An 18,442-nucleotide genomic window follows, 5' to 3' on the forward strand; every position below is an offset into this window, starting at 1 on the left:
TATTTTTATTTAGAGCCAGAGCCTTTTTTTTTTTTTTTTTTTTGAGAGAGCATTTGCGAGTGCATGAGCAGGGGGAGGGGCAAAGGGAGAGGGAGAAGAAGACTCCCCACTGAGCGGGGGCTTGATCCCAGGACCTGAGCTGAAGTCAGACACTTAACAGACTGAGCCACACAGGTGCCCCTAGAGCAAGAGCCTTCTAAGCTAAGAGCTGAAGGATATGTAGAAATTAGGTAGGCAAAGAGGAAAGGGGTGTATATTCAGGTGGAGGAAATAGCTCATTGATGAAGGAGCTTGATCAGGGAATTCTATAGAGCTGTAGGTTAAGTTTTGTGATGTTGGGGGCTGGTGAGAGGGTGAGACTAGAGGTAAGTAGGAATAGATATTGAAGGGCCTTGTAAGTTTAGAGTTTATCCTGTAGGCAGTTAGGAACCACTAATGGATTTTTTTTTTTTTTTAAGATTTTATTTGCAAGAGAGAGAATGAGAGACAGAGAGCACGAGAGGGAGGAGGGTCAGAGGGAGAAGCAGACTCCCCGCTGAGCAGGGAGCCCGATGTGGGACTTGATCCCGGCACTCCAGGATCATGACCTGAGCCGAAGGCAGTCGCTTAACCAATTGAGCCACCCAGGCGCCCCCACTAATGGATTTTAAGTGGAGAAGTAGACAATCAGTTTTGTATTTTAGGAAGATCACTTAACTGTAACATGGAGATGGCTAGAAATGCCTTTGTATATATACCTACTCATTCATGTGGCAGTATCAATTTATTATATGACTGAAGATTTTTTAAGGCTAATGGTTAACTAGGAGTTAGTGGAATTTGGAGAATAGACAGGTGAGGTAATTATTATTTGGTTCTAATGTACAGGAGTGCGGGGCCGGCAAGTTTTTTTCTTTTTACTCTTTAAAGATTAAACTTTTCAGCTGTAGAAATGGGCAAATTACATTAATGCTACATGACTGGCTCAAGTAATTGCATTAGGCAGTTGAGGAAACCCCAGTGCAGGTTCCCAGAGGAATGCTTACAGCTGTGTAGATTTCACATCTGATGCTAGGATTGCTTAAAAAAAAAAAATCCACACCTTCCCCTCAAACACATACCAGAAAATTAAAAAGAAGTAAAATCCCCGTATAATAAGGTCATCTATAACACAAGATTTAAAAAAAGCAAGAAAACTTTATTGTGAAAACCGAGAAATATGTATTATTAGAAAGTGGGCCACTGTTTTCTGAAGGCTCATGAAATATGTCATAGTCTTGTAAATGTCATGTAAATATTCTACAAATACTTACTGAATATAGGTATTCCTGGTGAAATAATATCATTGAATATTGGTTTACTTTTTGTGAACTACATGGATGATTGACAATCCCACATTGTTTTCTGAATAATTTTGGCCCATAATTAATACTGGTGGAATGCCACTTTCAAAGAGCTTAAAGAGGGCATAAAATATATTCTGTTAAATTCATTAAGCTTATGCTTTTGGTGTAAAAAGACACTAGGTATGTTGGTTCTTTTGGTTTTATTAGGAATAAGTTTGCTGTATCTTTTTTTGAAATAAGAAAGTAAAGGGCGGGGCGCCTGGGTGGCTCAGTCGTTAAGTGTCTGCCTTTGGCTCAGGTCATGCTCCCAGGGTCCTGGGATTGAGCCCCGCATCGGGCTCCCTGCTCTGCGGAAGCCTGCTTCTCCCTCTCTCACTCCCCCTGCTTGTGTTCCCTCTCTTGCTGTGTCTCTGTCGTTCAAATAAATAAATAAAATCATTAAAAAAAAAAGTAAATGGCATGTTTGGGATCTGAAATAATATATCTGAGGATAAAAAATATTGTGCCCTTTTATAGCAACAATTTGAATATAAAGTAATACTTTGTAACTTTTTTTAAAAAGGAATACATTTTGTTTTGCTATAAAGTGACAGTCACACACCTAATAAATTTATCTGCATTTTCTTTTTTTTTTTTTTTAAAGATTTTTTTTTTTTATTTATTTGAGAGAGAGAGAATGAGAGAGAGCGAGCACATGAGAGGGGGGAGGGTCAGAGGGAGAAGCAGACTCCCTGCCGAGCAGGGAGCCCGATGCGGGACTCGATCCAGGGACTCCAGGATCATGACCTGAGCCGAAGGCAGTCGCTTAACCAACTGAGCCACCCAGGCGCCCCTTTATCTGCATTTTCAAAAATAAGCACTAAAAATAGTTACTTCCATGTGTAAAAGGGGTTAGGGACAAAAAGATGTTGGGCATTTAAAAAACAACTAATTGTTACCCATAGCGATATAAATCCAGAGTTCTCTATTGAAACTACAGAACACAGGAAATTATCTGAGTGACTATTTTCTCAGTTCTCCCAAAGATGGCACTAACTAGTTAGTACCTTTGCAAATATATAGGGAGAAGTTAACTGCATACAGTGAGTGCCTAGGGCATTAGGGCTTTAATTCTTTTCAGGAACCCTTTGAGAAGGGCTGCTATAAACTTTAATAAAGGTGTAAATTCACACCAAAGACATCCAGCAATTGATTACATCCAGCTTTTGCTAAAGAGTAGTGTGGCCTTTTCTTTCATATCACCACTAACATTTCATTAGTGTCTTAAATTATCACACTTATTAACCTTATAATCCATTGTTATCCAGACAGATAGTAGATCAAAACGGTTAAGTTTGTGGAATATGAAGCCAGATTGCCTCGGTTTGAATCTCCTGTCACTAAAAACTGTGTGCCTTAATTTCATTGTCATCTCTACAGTGGGGACAATTATCAGAGAAAATAATTCTTTCAGACTCTTTCTTTAAATAAGCAAACTGCAAAATAAGTTTTTTTCCCTGTGCCCATGGGAAACTCAAGAATCACCAGTGTTCCCCTTTTGGTTTAACCAAGGTAATTTACAAATATTTATAACTTTAAGAAAAGGTAGACATTTAATATTGCTTGGCAACAAATTTACTAGTCACTGTTTTCAGTTTTCTCCCATGAAAGCTGCATCTCTTTGTACTTGCTCTTTATTTCTGTAGGTTATTTATTTATTTATTTTTGGAATTTTTGGACAGTTTAGAAACACACCTTAAATTTTGATTACTGTTGTTAAGCTGCCTTCCAGAAAGATTATACACAGGGCATAATTGACAAGAATACCTATTTTCCCATATTTAGCTTTGTTTATAGTTTTTAGGGGTTTTATTTTTTGGCAATAATGAAGTTTTTAATGTCCTCATTACCAGATCCATCAATCTTTTCTGTAAAGATTTTTTAGTCTTTTGGGCCATGCTTTGAAAACTTTTGTACTCTGCTATTATAAAGATATTCACCTACAATTTCTTTCTTTTTTTAAGATTTTATTTATTTGACAGAGAGAGACACAGTGAGAGAAGGAACACAAGCAGGGGGAATGGGAGAGGGAGAAGCAGGCTTCCCACTGAGCGTGGGGCTTGATCCCAGGACCCTGGGATCATGACCTGAGCCGAAGGCAAACGCCTAACAACTGAGCCACCCAGGCGCCCCTCACCTACAATTTCTTGTACATTACTTTTTAATATATGTCTGATTTGATATTTTTAAATTTGGTTTAAAAAAAAAGATGATCATAGGATCTTTGTATTGGAATCATTTTTATGGTAGGAAAATTTGAGCTACTTAAGATTACTTTTTAGATAGCCTTAGTCTTAGCCAAGTTGTTGAAAAAAAATTTTTTTTTTCTTTTCTGGTGCTGTGATCACCCAGTTTTCTGTCTTGCAAGACCTGAGGTATGTATAGAACCTATCAGGTCTATTCAGTTAACCAGCAGCTCTTTGAGTACTCAGATTCTAGGCTTAAAGGGAAACGACAGAGATCTAAAAGAGCTTTAAAAATTTTATCTGGAATGCCTGAAGCTTTCTCTCAATGTTCTTTGATTTCTGGGTCTTTGTTTATTTTATTACGAAAGTACAGTATCTGATGACAGTGTTGGTAATATAAAGAGATAAGGAAGGTGAGATAGAGTAAATCCCTTTTGATATAATAACCTTGTACCCTGAAAATTCTTTGATGAATCTTTCTAATTATGGGCATTTCATGGGATCAGGTAAAAGTTGAGAACAAAATAAATAATTGGTAATCAAATTTTATATAGTTTGTCTTTTTTGTTATTGCTGTAGCAGCCTTATCCTTCTAATTATACCGTACTTCAAAACATCTTGAAGTTCAGTCCTTAGTGCATTTGGTTTTGTATTTATAAAGGAAGAGTTCGTAAAGTGAATATAATCTAAAATCACTGCCAGATTGAGAAGCGTTGTTATCTCTATAAGCAAAATGATTAGTAATCATTCCTCATTAATAATACCTTACTCTTTATTAAAACACACACATCTGTTAGTATGTCAAATTATTGAGAGACTAATTCAGATACCCTTGTTTTATTTTTTATTTTTTTAAGATTTATTTATTTGAGAGGGGGAGGGGCAGAGCCAGATGCTTAACGACTGAGCCACCCAGGAACCCCAGGTACTCTTGTTTTAAACTAGAATCTTAAATTCTCAGCTGATAGTTTCTTAGTGAGCAAATGTACATACTTAGTTTCTAAAAGTTTTGCTAAGATGTTATTATGAATGTGAGGTTTAATATCTCTATGCTGTTTGCTGTATATCAGTCTTTATACTCATAAATCATAAGCAATTAAATATAAACATTTACAGATAGTAGTTCATATAGTACCTGATAAAATGGAAATTTAGTAAATCAATTGAATTTGAATTGTTACATTTTATAAATATTCTACTTAGTAAAACCAAAAACTTGCACTTAAAAACACACTTAGGGGTGCTTGGGTGGCTCAGTCATTTAAGTGTCTGACTCTTGATTTCCGCTCAGGTCATGATCTCAAGGTTGTGGGATCGAGCCCTGTGTCCTGCTCTGCGTTCAGCTGGGAGTCTGATTAAGATTCTCCCTCTCCCTCTGCCCACCCCCCTGCTCAGTACTCACACGCTCTCTCTTTCTCTCAAATAAATAAATCTTTAAAAAAAATTAAACACATTTAAATAGTTCTTAGAAAATGTCATTTTATTTTCTAAATTATCTGATCTATTTAATATTTAAGTCTAATAGCATAATTGTGAATATGTTCTCACAGACTTACATGAAAAGGCAATAAACAGACCCTTGCCACTTGTGTGAAGTGGCTATTTAACCATGAAATAAACTATTTTTATTGCCATTGCCCTGTGGATATGTTCTTTCTGGCAGTGCTGTCCATATTTGGTGGCTCTGCATGGAGAGCCAGGTGGTGCTGAAAAGCATCGCACAGTGAAGCGTGGATATATCTAGGTTCAACATTTGTCATCCCTTACTGCTTAAGGGAAGGGTAAAATCTGTTTTTCCATATGTTTATGCTTTTTTTTTTTGCCCGCAGTTTTGTCCAGATGGTCTTATGAACATTGTTTACTTTAGGATGTTATCCCAGATGTTTTGAAAAACTGATGGGTAAATGTGGTACACAGATACATAATAATTTGCATGTTACAGTTTTAAAAAATGTTATTCTTGTAAGAATAAAATGTAATTTATTTCTGGAAATATTTTGTAAGTGAATGATAAATGTATTAAAATACAAAAATATGAAAAATATGTTTTATATATATAATATGTATATTTATATATAATATAATATATATTTATATATAAAATATAAAATATGTTTTATAGATGTGTGTGTGTGTGTATGGTTAGTATAATCTGCATAGTTTATTTTCCCCAACATTTTTTCATGTTAATAAGCAAAAAAATATTCTGGCAATGTTAACTGAAGGAAATACTTTTGAGGAGTCATTTGATCAGGGTTGCATATACCTAGATATGTAAGACTCTTGCCTTCCTATCTTTTATAATTCTTCTTATTGTACTTAAATCACTGAAGAGAAATTAGGTGGTAAAATGGCAATAGATTCATAATCAAAAGATTGTCATTATGACTTTGGGCAAATCACTTAACCTGTTGGAGATTGAGTTTTGTAAATATAAAATCAGAGTAACAACTTTACCCAAAAAGATGGACTAATGCTTGGATTTAATTACTCTAGCGTCTGAAATCTCTTAAAAGTCACTATGAAGCCATCTAGTGGCAACATTAATAATGAGAGCTGAAACCTGCCTATTCTAGGCTCTAGTTGGAATCTCAGATATAATCAAGAGGTGGACTGCTCTCATTTGCAAACCCAGCCAGGATCCATATGGGGCCTCCTCTTGTTTGTGAAATGCTTCTTGACCACTGACTGGCTTATTTCATTTGCTTTTACATCCACTTGCAGGTTTGAATACTGTCTTGCTTTTTCCTGCTTTTCCTTTTCTCCATGCCTGTTCTCTGCCCTTGAATGACCTTTCCATTGATTGTACCAGCCTTTGCCCCCAAGCTCTAGTATGGGGTTTAATTCTTATTACTTGTTTTAATATATGGAAGACAGGAGAAGAGATCTATCTTGCTCATTCTTTTCTGTGTTAACTCAGAACTCTAGGGTTTGGAGTAAAAAACAACTCCTCAGTATCTGGACAACACACATCCAGTAACAACTAATAATGTTTAAAGAATAAGCCAACAGGGGCACTTGGGTGGCTCAGTCAGTTAAGCAATCTGACTCTTGATTTCATCTTAGGTCATGATCTCATGACCTAATCAAGCCCCATGTTGGGCTCCATGCTCAGCAGGGAGTCTGCTTGAGGATTCTCTCTTTGTCTGCCCCTGCGCCTGCTTGCGTGTGCCTTTTCTCTCTCTGTCTCTCTCTCTCAAATCTTTTTTTTTTTTAATTTTTTTTATTGTTATGTTAATCCCCATACATTACATCATTAGTTTTAGATATAGTGTTCCATGATTCATTGTTTGTGCATAACACCCAGTGCTCCATGCAGAATGTGCCCTCCTCAATACCCATCACCAGGCTAACCCATCCTCCCAACCCCCTCCCCTCTAGAACCCTCAGTTTGCTTTTCAGAGTCCATTGTCTCTCATGGTTCTTCTCCCCCTCTGATTCCCCCCCCCTTCATTCTTCCCCTCCTGCTACATTCTTCTTCTTTTTTTCTTTCTTAACATATATTGCATTATTTGTTTCAGAGGGACAGATCTGAGATTCAACAGTCTTGCACAATTCACAGCGCTTACCAGAACACATACCCTCCCCAGTGTCCATCACCCAGTCACCCCATCCCTCCCACCCCACCCCCCACTCCAGCAACCCTCAGTTTGTTTCCTGAGATTAAGAATTCCTCATAGCAGTGAGGTCATATGATACATGTCTTTCTCTGTTTGACTTATTTCGCTCAGCATAATACCCTCCAGTTCCATCCACGTCGTTGCAAATGGCAAGATCTCATTCCTTTTGATGGCTGCATAATATTCCATTGTATATATATACCACATCTTCTTTATCCATTCATCTGTTGATGGACATCTTGGCTCTTTCCTCTCTCTCTCAAATCTTAAAAAAAGAGAAAAGAATAAGCCAACAGGAATAAAGGGGAAAAAAAAAAACGGGCAATAGGGTTTATGGGAAAATATTACATCATGGATAAAAGTTGCTAAGAGTTGAAAGAAAAATATTTTCCATGCAATAGATTTACTTAATGAAAAAAAACCTTAGAAACCACCAGTTCATTTTTCTCAATGAGGTAAGATGTTTCCACATGTTAGAAAGAAAAGCCAAGAAGATATGAAAACCACAAAGTCAATAAAAAGGCAAAACTCCTAGTAGCAATTCTGAAAATTAGAAATAAGAGCTAAGCTTGAGGGCAAAAACCCAGGATGTTACAGGAAATGATTAAAGAGAAGAAAAAAGTGAGGGCAGATAAACAATGGCTATGAAGGATCACTTATGAAGGTATGGATTTTGGCACAAATAACAATTTTGGGGAGGCTCTCGGGCTGTTTTCACCCACTTACATGGTGCTTACCTTGCCAGGTGCTTTGCAGATAGTCGCTTTGCATTTAATCCTTATGAAAATCTTATAAGGAAATGTGTTAACCCCCCTTGATTGATGCTTTTTCTTTGGCAAAAGTCACAGTTGCCAAGTCACCCCTTATTTGAACCAACAGGATGCGTATGACATCAGTCTGCCCATACTTGAGATTACAGTTTCTCTTTATGGTCTTTTCTCTGCTTCTGTCCCTGAAAACAGGGCTACCTCCAGCCCTGTTCATCTCCCTTAATGTTGTTGCATAGAAGGGCAGGATGGGAGGGGATGTCTTATTTACTCTTAAAAACACATCAAAGCATGGAGGGCTAAGGTGCTACTGAATCTGCTGTTTAATCTGGTGTGTTTTCATTTATACTGAATTTTTATTATGTATGTTCTCCCCAACATTACACCCCTGTGGAAGAAAGAGCAGTACTAAGACATTTTCTGATCTCCATCAGTCTGATTGGGGAGACAGCCAAATATTTAAAAATTAATTAGCAATGCAAGGTAGTATGTCAGTATTAGATGAATAAAACATATAATTGCAGGGCGCCTGGGTGGCTCAGTTGGTTAAGCGACTGCATTCGGCTCAGGTCATGATCCTGGAGTCCCTGGATCGAGTCCCGCGTCGGGCTCCCTGCTCGGCAGGGAGTCTGCTTCTCCCTCTGACCCTCCCCCCTCTCATGTGCTCTCTCTCATTCTCTCTCTCAAATAAATAAATAAAATCTTTAAAAAAAAAAAACAAAAAAAACCCATATAATTGCAAAGAACTACAAAATCTGAGGGTTGAAAGAAATTTAAAAGAATATTTTGGTTAAAATAAAAGATTTGAGAACTTGGGAATTTCCTGTCAAACTTCAAATTATATATATATTTTTAATAGATTTTATTTATTTGAGAGAGTGAGAAAACATGAGTAGGGGGGCAGGCAGAGGGAGAGGCAGAGAATCTCAAGCATACTCACACTGAGCACAGAGCCCATCGTGGGGCTTGATCTCATGATCCTGAGATCATGACCTAAGCTGAAATCAGGAGTTGGCTGCTTAACACACTGAGCCACCCAGACGCCCCTCAAATTATGTTTTGATTCAGAAAGTAATGTGCTGTTGAATAGATATGATGTCAGTTTGTAAATGTTAGAAATTGTTCATTTTCAGATTGTTTTGAAACATGATGAATTGATATAATTTTTAAATCTTCATTAATTATATAAACCAGTGAGCCCAAAACATGTACTTATGTACCATATATATAGGCATTTTCCTTTTTATATTATAGTTCTAATTTTTTAAGCTTTTTATTTTGAAGTTTCAAACTTAGAGAAAAGTTGCAAGAACAATACAAAAAAAATTGCCATTATATGGTGATTTTACAATTCCATTATTTCTTCTGTGTATTAGTTGGCTTGTAAGGAAGAGTTTTTCCCTTTTCCTCCAATTTAAAAAACCTATTATTGATTCTGACCCATTCTCATTTTGTTCAGTGAATAGTAAACTATTAACGACCCTTCTTTATTTTGGTATTCAGATTGTCCCAGAGTGGACTAGTGGGAACCTATTCAGGATGGTGCATGTGTATTTTGACCTATTCATCACTTTTTTTGAGCACTTCCTTATTTTCTGGGACAATAAAAGTGTTATAGGCTTACTTTGTTTCTTTGCTGTCCTAGGTTTAGAATCAGCCTTTTCTTCAAGAAGTCTTCATTTCTTTTAGTGGGGAATAGTATTTAGGAACTGGGATCTGGATGTTTTCTTCTTGTTTTTTTACTTTATTCTTTTATACTTAACTATGTAATTCATCTGGAATTTATCCCTCAGTGTCGTACGTGGTATTAATACATAGCAGTAAGATACAAACTGGAGACATTTATTTGTGTTTGTATTCTTGCCCTTCAGGGATACCAATTCAGGGGAAAATCTTACTTAATTTTAATTAATGTATTTAAATTATTTCAAATTATATATATATATACACATATTTGATTTTACATCTTATGTCAGTTATGTTTTCTCTAACTTAGGTGCATTTTCTAGAATCCTAAAACTTTGTGAGGAAAAATGTGAAACAGGTGAAAAAAAGAAGGGAAGAAAAGGCAGCAGTGTACCGTCTGTGAAAGGAATTTCAAATTTAGGAAATACTTGCTTTTTTAATGCAGTCATGCAGGTAAGAGCCATCAGGAATCTTTGTAAAATGTAAAAGATAACTTTATATTTATTGACACACCTGTAAACTAGCAATTGACTGCTAAACGTTCGCCTAGAAAGACCTGTTTTCTTTTTGTTTTAGGCTATCTGTAGCCGTTACTATGTACATACATACATATACACACCACCTTTTCGCACAGTGCTTCCAAAAGGCCTTCTCTGTGTTTTACCATGGTTCTGTCCATAATACTGACATTTATTAAATGTGAAATGTGCTCAGTCAAGTTTTTTAAAACTCAAAAATTTTTTTGCTCTGCTAGATGACATTTGAGAGTTGAAGAGACCATTTTTTCCATAGAATCAGAGGATATTACAACCGAATCAGAAGACTTTACATTTGCTTTCTTTTAGAACTTGGCACAATCTTACATTCTTATGGAACTGATGAATGAGAACAAAGAAAATGGGACAAAACTCAAGATTTTTCCTTCCCCAGACACTCAGCTGGTAAGAAGAATGACTACTGGGATAATAGCTCTTTTTAGATGAGCCACTGATGGCGCCAAAATTGATCTTTTGTATTTCTCAGCACTGTTAACTGAGATGGTGTTTTGAAAAAATATTTTGAAAAAATAATTCAAAAGCATTTTGTGAAAATAATCCGATTTTAAAATTCTAACGTTATACCTTCAAGATCTGTTATGGTTCAAACGTATCATGGGTCAAACAATACAAAGATATCAAGGCAACTTGCAAACAAAAGGGGTTTGGATTTAGTTGAGCAAAATGTCTAGGACTCCTGTTTTGTAGTTACCGGTAACATTGCTTAAATATAGCATTTTAGTTCTTTAAAAGTAGATTTAATTTTAATAGTGAGCATCTAAAGATTTTTTGGAGCCTAGTCTAAAAATAGGCTTTTAAGCTAGTGAGAAAAGAAATAAAGAAAAAGAGCAGCCCTTAACATTCAGAAGCTGGCTTGGCACCCACAGTTAGGCCATATTGTTCAAACAGTCTCACAGAATGCCAACCTCGGGCCAGGTTGCTCTGAGACTGATAAAAATAAGACAAAGCAAGGCCACTTCATAATTTTATCTGAACTCAGACAAAAACAAGGTTAGTCTACCACTTAGAAAAATCTCAAGCACTCTCTCTTGACCAAAGTGAGAGACTGCTACTATTTACTAGTTACAGCTTTAACCTCATTCTTATCTCCCAAAGAGACTAGAATTTGGGTTACCCTAACTCAAAGATAAGATTTATCAAGATACCCAGGCTAAGAATTGTCTCTACTTTCTGACAGCATTCAGTTGAGAGCAAACCTTTGCTTCCTTAGACTCTCCCCCAGATTACTCAGCCAAAGCCCAAATCCTGTATCAGTTCTTTCCAATACCCCCTTATTGAGACACCCTGTGGTTTCCCATGGTGTGTGTTCTTCCTAAATGCAACAAGTAATAAACCCCTCTTGTTCAACTACCAGTGTGTTCCTGGTAGTCTTTGGCTGGAGGGCCCTGACAGTAGTAATTAGGTTTTTAGTTAGAAATTCATTTGTGTGTGTGTGTGTGTGTGTGTGTGTGTGTGTGTGTGTTTTGGAGGAAGAGATGTATGTATAGCTCATGGCTTTTGAAAACAAGAAAGGGGAGTTCTAAAAATTCTTAGCCCAATGTAGTAATATTAGATTTTTCTTCCACAGAGGCAGTTTTGAAAGACAGTATTGTTGTATTTCTTTGTTGAAAAGGCAACCTGTAAACTTATTGCCTGTTCAGCCCTTTAAAATTTTTATAGCAGAGCCCAGTGCCCTCTTCTAAAATGTAGTGAGGTAGTGAAAACTACTAAATTGGAGTTAATGCTTAGTCATTTGAAAAGATTTCCTATTAAATGTGATTGAATGTTAGGTACTTTACATGTGGAACTGTATCTTGAGAGGACTATATGGCGATTAGATATTATAGCTGATCACTTTAGATTTGTGTTCTTCTAAGAGGAGAGTTTCAATCTTAGATCTTTGGTCTTTGGGACATAGATTTGACCTGAGCTGGAGGACTACCAGTGTAGATCACTACTCTTTGAATCACCAGTTTTACTTTGTCCTTTGCAATCTATATGCCTTTTGTTTCTTTTCCTTACCTTATTGTATTGGCTTGAACCTCTAGTAACATACTGAATAGAAATGATGAGAGAGCAGACATCCTTGCCTAAAATCCCCAGAGTAGGAGAAAAATATTCAGTCTTTCATTAACATCAGGAATGAAGTTAACTATAGGTTTTTCATAGGTGTTTTTTTTTTTCTTTTCATGTCTGGAAGTTTGTTTTGACCTCATTCACCAATTTACCCATCCCCTCACCCCCTGTTCTCTATGTCTATGAGCTGGTTTTTGGGTTTTTTGTTTTGTTTTGTTTTAAATTCCACGTGTGAAATCATATGGTATTTGTCTTTGTCTGACTTATTTCACTTGGCATAATGCCTACAAGGTCCATCCACGTTGTTGCAAATGGTAAGATATCATTCTTTTTTATGGCCGAATAATATTCCATTGTATATGTATACCACATCTTCTTTATCCATTCATCAACTGATGGACACTTGGGCTGCTTCTCTAATTTGGCTATTGTAAATAATGCTGCAATAAACATAGGGGTGCATGTATCCCTTTGAATTAGTGTTTTTGTATTCTTTAAGTAAATACCCAGCAGAGTGATTACTGGATCATATTATAGTTCTATTTTTAATTTTTTGAGGAACCTTCAAACTGTCTTCCACAGTGGCTGCACCAGTTTGCATTTCCACTAACAGTGCATGAGGGTTCCTTTTATTCCACATCCTCACCAACACTTGTTGTTTCTTATGTTTTTTATTTTAGCTATTCTGATACATAAAGTGGTATCTCATTGTAGTTTTGATTTGCATTTCCCTGATGATGAGTGATGTTGAGCATCTTTTCATGTGTCTGTTGGCCATCTATATGTCTTCTTTGGAGAAATGTCTGTTCATGTCTTCAACATGGCAGAGAGCAGTTTTGATATTCAGAAGCTATGCAAAATTATAGCCTGTCCTTTCTGTGGTTTTAGTCAGATGGTAGATTTTTAAGGATAGTTGGTATGAAATATATATATAACATGTGTTTCATAAATACATGAATGAGACAACCATATTTGATAGTTGTCTTAGAAAATAACGTTCTGTAATGTCCTAAGATTATATTTGGGATCTGCTTTTTATTCATCATTTATAAGGAGAGAGGGTTACTGGTGAAGATAACATTTTAGAAAACAAAACTTGGTGGAGGAAAAATTCTAGAATAAAGTGGGTTTCTCCTTCACACAATTTTAGCTGCTGTTGTCAAGCTTTATGTCTCTCCCTTGTAAAGAAGGAGAGTGGTGTATCAATTTTGTGACATAATTTCCCATTCCTTACTTTATTAGTAAAATATTCGGGGAAAAGAAGAGTGTGGAGTTTTGCTAACAAATGTAATTTGTGATCATATATTAAGATGTATACATATCAAGTAGATAAGTAATTCTGCTTTTAGGAGAGCACATTTTTTAAGACTTTATTTTTTTAAGTAATCTCTACACCTAACGTGGGGCTCAAACTCACAATCCCGAGATGGAATTGCATGCTGGACTGACTGAGCCAGCCAGGCGCCCCTAGGAGAGCACATTAAGGGACAGTTATAAGCAACTAGAGATTGGTGATTTTACTCTTAAGCTAATAGTTTTACTAAGTAAGGGGCAAATGTTAGGAGAATAACCTGTGTTTTTCAAGGTAAGGCATTTAATTCCATTTTCCATTTTTTAATATTCATCTTATATATGTAGGAATAAAGTTTCTTAATACACTTAAGGCAATTTAGTTATCATCATTTAAGCCAAGTATAACTTAGATTTTTAATAATATTTAGTTTCAAAATTGCATATTTCTGACATAGAGTTGATCATGTTTTTAAAGGACCCATTAATAGTGGAACTTTCAAGCCCTGGACCATTGACCTCAGCCTTGTTGGTGTTTCTTCACAGCATGAAGGAGACTGAAAAAGGACCGCTTTCTCCTAAAGTTCTTTTTAATCAGCTTTGTCAGAAGTGGGTGCATCTAAATTCTTGATATAAATAATTGAGTTATAAAATTCTAATGTATCACTTAATATGAGTAGTTTCACTCTTACTGTAACATCGCTATTATTGTCTAGACTCTGAAGAGAAAGAACTAATACTTATTTAGTTGCAACTCTGTGCTTTATGTAAATTATATCTCATAGTACTCCGAAGAAGTGCTTGTTTATCCCCATTTTATAAATAAGGAAACTGAGACTCACAGAAGTTGAGTAGCTTACCTAGTTTTATAGTGACAAAGCCAGGATTCAAATAGAGGTCTGTCCTGATTCAGAAGCCCATGATGTAATAACAAAGGTAAGAACATAGAATTAAAAGGTGCTATTAATAGGTCATCTAAATCTAGTTTTCTTATTTTTACTTTTATTTTATTACTTTTTAAGTATACTCTACTCCCAATGTGGGGCTCAAACTCATGACCCCAAGATCAAGAGTTGCATGCTCTACCAACTGAGCCAGCCGGGTGCCTTCCTTAGTTTTAAAGATGAGCTTTGAGGCAAATAGAATTTAAGTGAATTTCTCAAGATAGTACTGTATGTTCAAAAACAAAATCCTTGTGTGCCCAGAAATACATACATACCATAAAGGACCTGACTTAACTTTAATTCTTTCATCTAAAAAACTGAGAGCTTATTTGTGTCAGGTACTTGCTAGAATCTAAGGGTACACAATGTATAATATATTAAAAATAGACCCTGTCATGGAGCTCTTGAACTAGTCCCAGTCCACAATTACTAAAATATATAGAAACAAAATTCTTTAAATGGGAACTTGCATTTTTGTATATCTCCAGGCTTTAAAATTTCATTTTAATTTAAGCTAGTTATTTGTGCTATGGTATTATATTTTATCTTCCAAAACTATACCAATGTTAATTTTTTAAAAAAATTTTAATTGTGGAAAGGACACTTACCATGAGTTCTGCCTTCTTAAAAATTTTTAAGTGTACAATAGATTATTGTTGATTAAGGTGCAGTGCTGAATAGCAGATCTCTACAGCTTGTCCATCTTGCTTGAATGAAACTTTATGCCCATTGATTATGCCTATATGTTCATTTCTCCTTCACTCCAGCCCTTGGTAGACACCGTTGCACTCTCTGATTCAATGAATTTGCCTATTTTAGATTCCTTATATAAGTGGAATCATGCTATTTGTTTTTCTGTGACTGGCTTATTTCACTTAGCAAAATGTGCCATGGTATTTTGAATGTAGTACAAAATAAAGAGGGTTTATTATGTTTCATTTGGTTGGCAAATGCTGTTTTTTTTTCAAAGCCCAAAGAACAAAAAAATCCTCAGATTTTTGTGACATTGGTGCCTCACAGAGTTGAAAAGTTTTTAGGATTCTATGTGCTTTCGAAATTTGTTTTTGGCTCTGCCAAAAATAATTGTTTTGTATCCTCTTTTTTTTTTTTTTTTTTGGTTTTATAAAGATTTTTTTAAAAGATTTTAAAATCTTTTAAAAGAGATAGAGAGAGCGCGCATGAAAGGGGAGGAGAGGGAGAAGCAGGCTCCCCGCAGAGCAGGGAGCCTGACGTGGGGCTTGATCCCAGGATCCTGGGATCATGACCTGAGGCTAAGGCAGATGCTTAACTGACTGAGCCACCCAGGTGCTCCTGGTTTTATTGAAGATTTATACAATTTTTAAAAATGTTAAAATAATAGGTGCTCATGGATAAAAGTTCAAAATACTATTTGTACCATATTTATTTTTTTCAAAAGTGATTATGCAGGCACAGACATATATAAAATTGTTTGCAACTTGCTTGTTTTGCTTAATATGTTTTTTTACATTTTTCCATATTAGTACATGTGGGTATGACTTATTTGATGTGTGTGTGTGTATCGCACTTGTGAAAGTACATCTGTAGGATAAATAGACTTACTGGATCAAACATTATTTGAAAACATTTAAAAATTGCATTTGCTTTATTATGTTTACTTTAAAAAGAGATTTCTTTAAGAAAACTAATTTTAAAAAAATCTGGCGAAGATTTAAGCCATATATGTTGAGTCTATTTTTGGACTCTGTTCTGTTCCATTGATCTATATGTCTACCCTTACCCCAGTTCTGCACTGTCTCATTACTGTACCTTCATAGTAAGTCTTAGAATTGGATAGTGTGAGTGCTCAGACTTTTTTTTTTTTTTTTAAGCTACTCCAGGTCCTTTGCTTTTTTATATGAATTTTAGAATCAGTTTGTTAATTGGGATTGCATTTGGAGATCAGTTTGGAGAGGACATCTTAACAATGTTGAGTCTTCCAATGTATGATTTTGAAATATCTTTTCAGTTATTTAGGTATTTGATTGTTCCCATCAATTTTTTGTGGTTTTCAGCTTACAAATCCTGCACTATCTTGTTAGATTTACCTTAAGAATTTCATATTTTTAAACACTATTGTAAATTGGTACTTTAGAAAAAATTCAATATCCATTTGTACATTCCAAATATAAGGAAGTGTACTTGATTTTTGTATATTGATCTTATTTCTTGTTCCCTTGTTCAAGGGTTATGGTAGTTTTATGTAGATTCTTCAGGATTTCTTATGTAGACAATAATGCCATTGGTAAATAAAGACCATTTTATTTCTTCCTTTTCAATCTGTATCCTTTTATACTTTTTTCTTATCTTATATAACTGGCAAGGACCTCCAGTACAATGTTGGAGTAGTAAAAAGTAGGCATCTTTGCTTTGTTTCTGATATTAGGGGCAGAACATTCAGTCTTTCACACGTAAGTATGACAACAGCTGTAGGTTTTTCATAGATGCCTTTTATCAGGTTGAGGAAATTCCCATTCCTAGTTTTTTCTGCGAGTTTTCATCAAGAATAGAAACATCAGTGAACTCCAGTACTCATTTTTTTCTTAAAAAAACAACATATTTGTTATTTATTTTATTTATTTTTTTAAGATTTGTATTTATTTGAGAGAGAGAGAGAGCACGAGTGAAGTGAGGTGCAGAGGGAGAAGCAGACTCCCCACTGAGCAAGGAGCCCGCCTCAGGGCTGGATCCCAGAACTCCGGGATCATGACCTGAGCTGAAAGCAGATGCTTAACCGACTGAGCTACCCAGGCGCCCAACGAATATTTGTTATTTAAATAAACATTATTTATTACCATTGGGACACATTGATTCCTGGCCCAGAGAAACCATGAGATAATAAATGTTAGTTGTTTTTTTTTTAAGAAAAAAGAATGGGTATTGCATTTTATTAAATGCTTTTTCTGCATCTGTTGAAATATCATATGTTTTTTAATCTGTTGATACAAGAATTGTATTAATGGATATTCTGAATAGCTTTAGTAAAGTATATTTGGCATGCAGTAAGCTGTACATATTTAAAGTATACCATTGGGTAAGTTTTGACGTATATATATTTTTGTTTGTTTTCTCTTTTTATATTTTGTCAATATGCCTGGAGTAGAGAGAGTTTTTGGATTATCAACAGACTGATTCATCTTCATCCACAAGACATCTCCACGAATTCTCTCTTGTTCTGAATTTCTTTTTCTTAATAATCTATTCCTGTTTTATGAGTATGCATACATTTTCCTCTTACAACTTGAGATTTTTAAGTTTTCTCCTCTTTCCCACAGTAACACTTTTACTAAGGTACATTTCCTGTGTATATTTCATGTTCTCCTCATTTTGAATACATGAATCTCTTCATATGTTTGTTGATTTTTCTCTTTAAGTTTGAAGGTCTCTTTGGTATTGGTAGATCAGATAGGCTCCATTAGAGATTCTGTAAGTCATCATAGAATTTTTTACCCAGTCCTAGGTAGAAGAAAGAAAAAAATCTAGGTTTATTAAATTTTCTTGAGTGGTTTAGAAGGCAGTACTGCTTTGTGCATAGTTAAGATGGAGATATAGGCAGGGACATGGTAGAGACAGTTTCTCCTTTGTTCAGGAACAATTTCCATTCTGTGCATCTCCTTTGAAAGCCATAGACTGGTCCTCCTACCTGCCACCTAGCAGATGAGGATCTCTGAAGGATTCCCTGGTTTCCCCTTGCAGTCTTCTTCCATTTCATTGGCCTTCCTTGATGCCTACAGCACAAGTGTCATGTCATCCAGTTTCAGCCTTATATGGATTCCAGACATGGAAACCCAAATAGGGTTGGGATTTGTGTCCATCTTGGTTTCTGTCCTCAACTCTGATCTAGAAGGTGAACAATATCTATCACATGTGGAAAGGGAAGCCCACAAGGGGAGTAAATCAGAGTCTTCTCAACATCCTATTGCTTTTGCTACTTCTTAACAAGAGTGAGTAACTG

General features: G+C 35.7%; 1 protein-coding gene across 4 annotated transcripts in view; it reads left to right on the forward strand.

The window, feature by feature from the left end:
* The window catches only part of USP45 (ubiquitin specific peptidase 45), a 74,017-nt gene that overhangs the window by 20,756 nt on the left and 34,819 nt on the right, over positions 1-18,442 (forward strand). For all 4 annotated transcript variants that reach the window (XM_036116732.2, XM_078054951.1, XM_036116737.2 and 1 more), the window contains exons 6-8: positions 9,934-10,076; positions 10,469-10,564; positions 14,004-14,134. In XM_036116732.2, the coding sequence (XP_035972625.1) occupies positions 9,934-10,076; positions 10,469-10,564; positions 14,004-14,134 (370 nt within the window). The remainder of the gene's footprint in view (positions 1-9,933; positions 10,077-10,468; positions 10,565-14,003; positions 14,135-18,442) is intronic.

The sequence above is a fragment of the Halichoerus grypus genome, chromosome 9 (assembly GCF_964656455.1).
Source record: "Halichoerus grypus chromosome 9, mHalGry1.hap1.1, whole genome shotgun sequence".
Taxonomy (NCBI): domain Eukaryota; kingdom Metazoa; phylum Chordata; class Mammalia; order Carnivora; family Phocidae; genus Halichoerus; species Halichoerus grypus.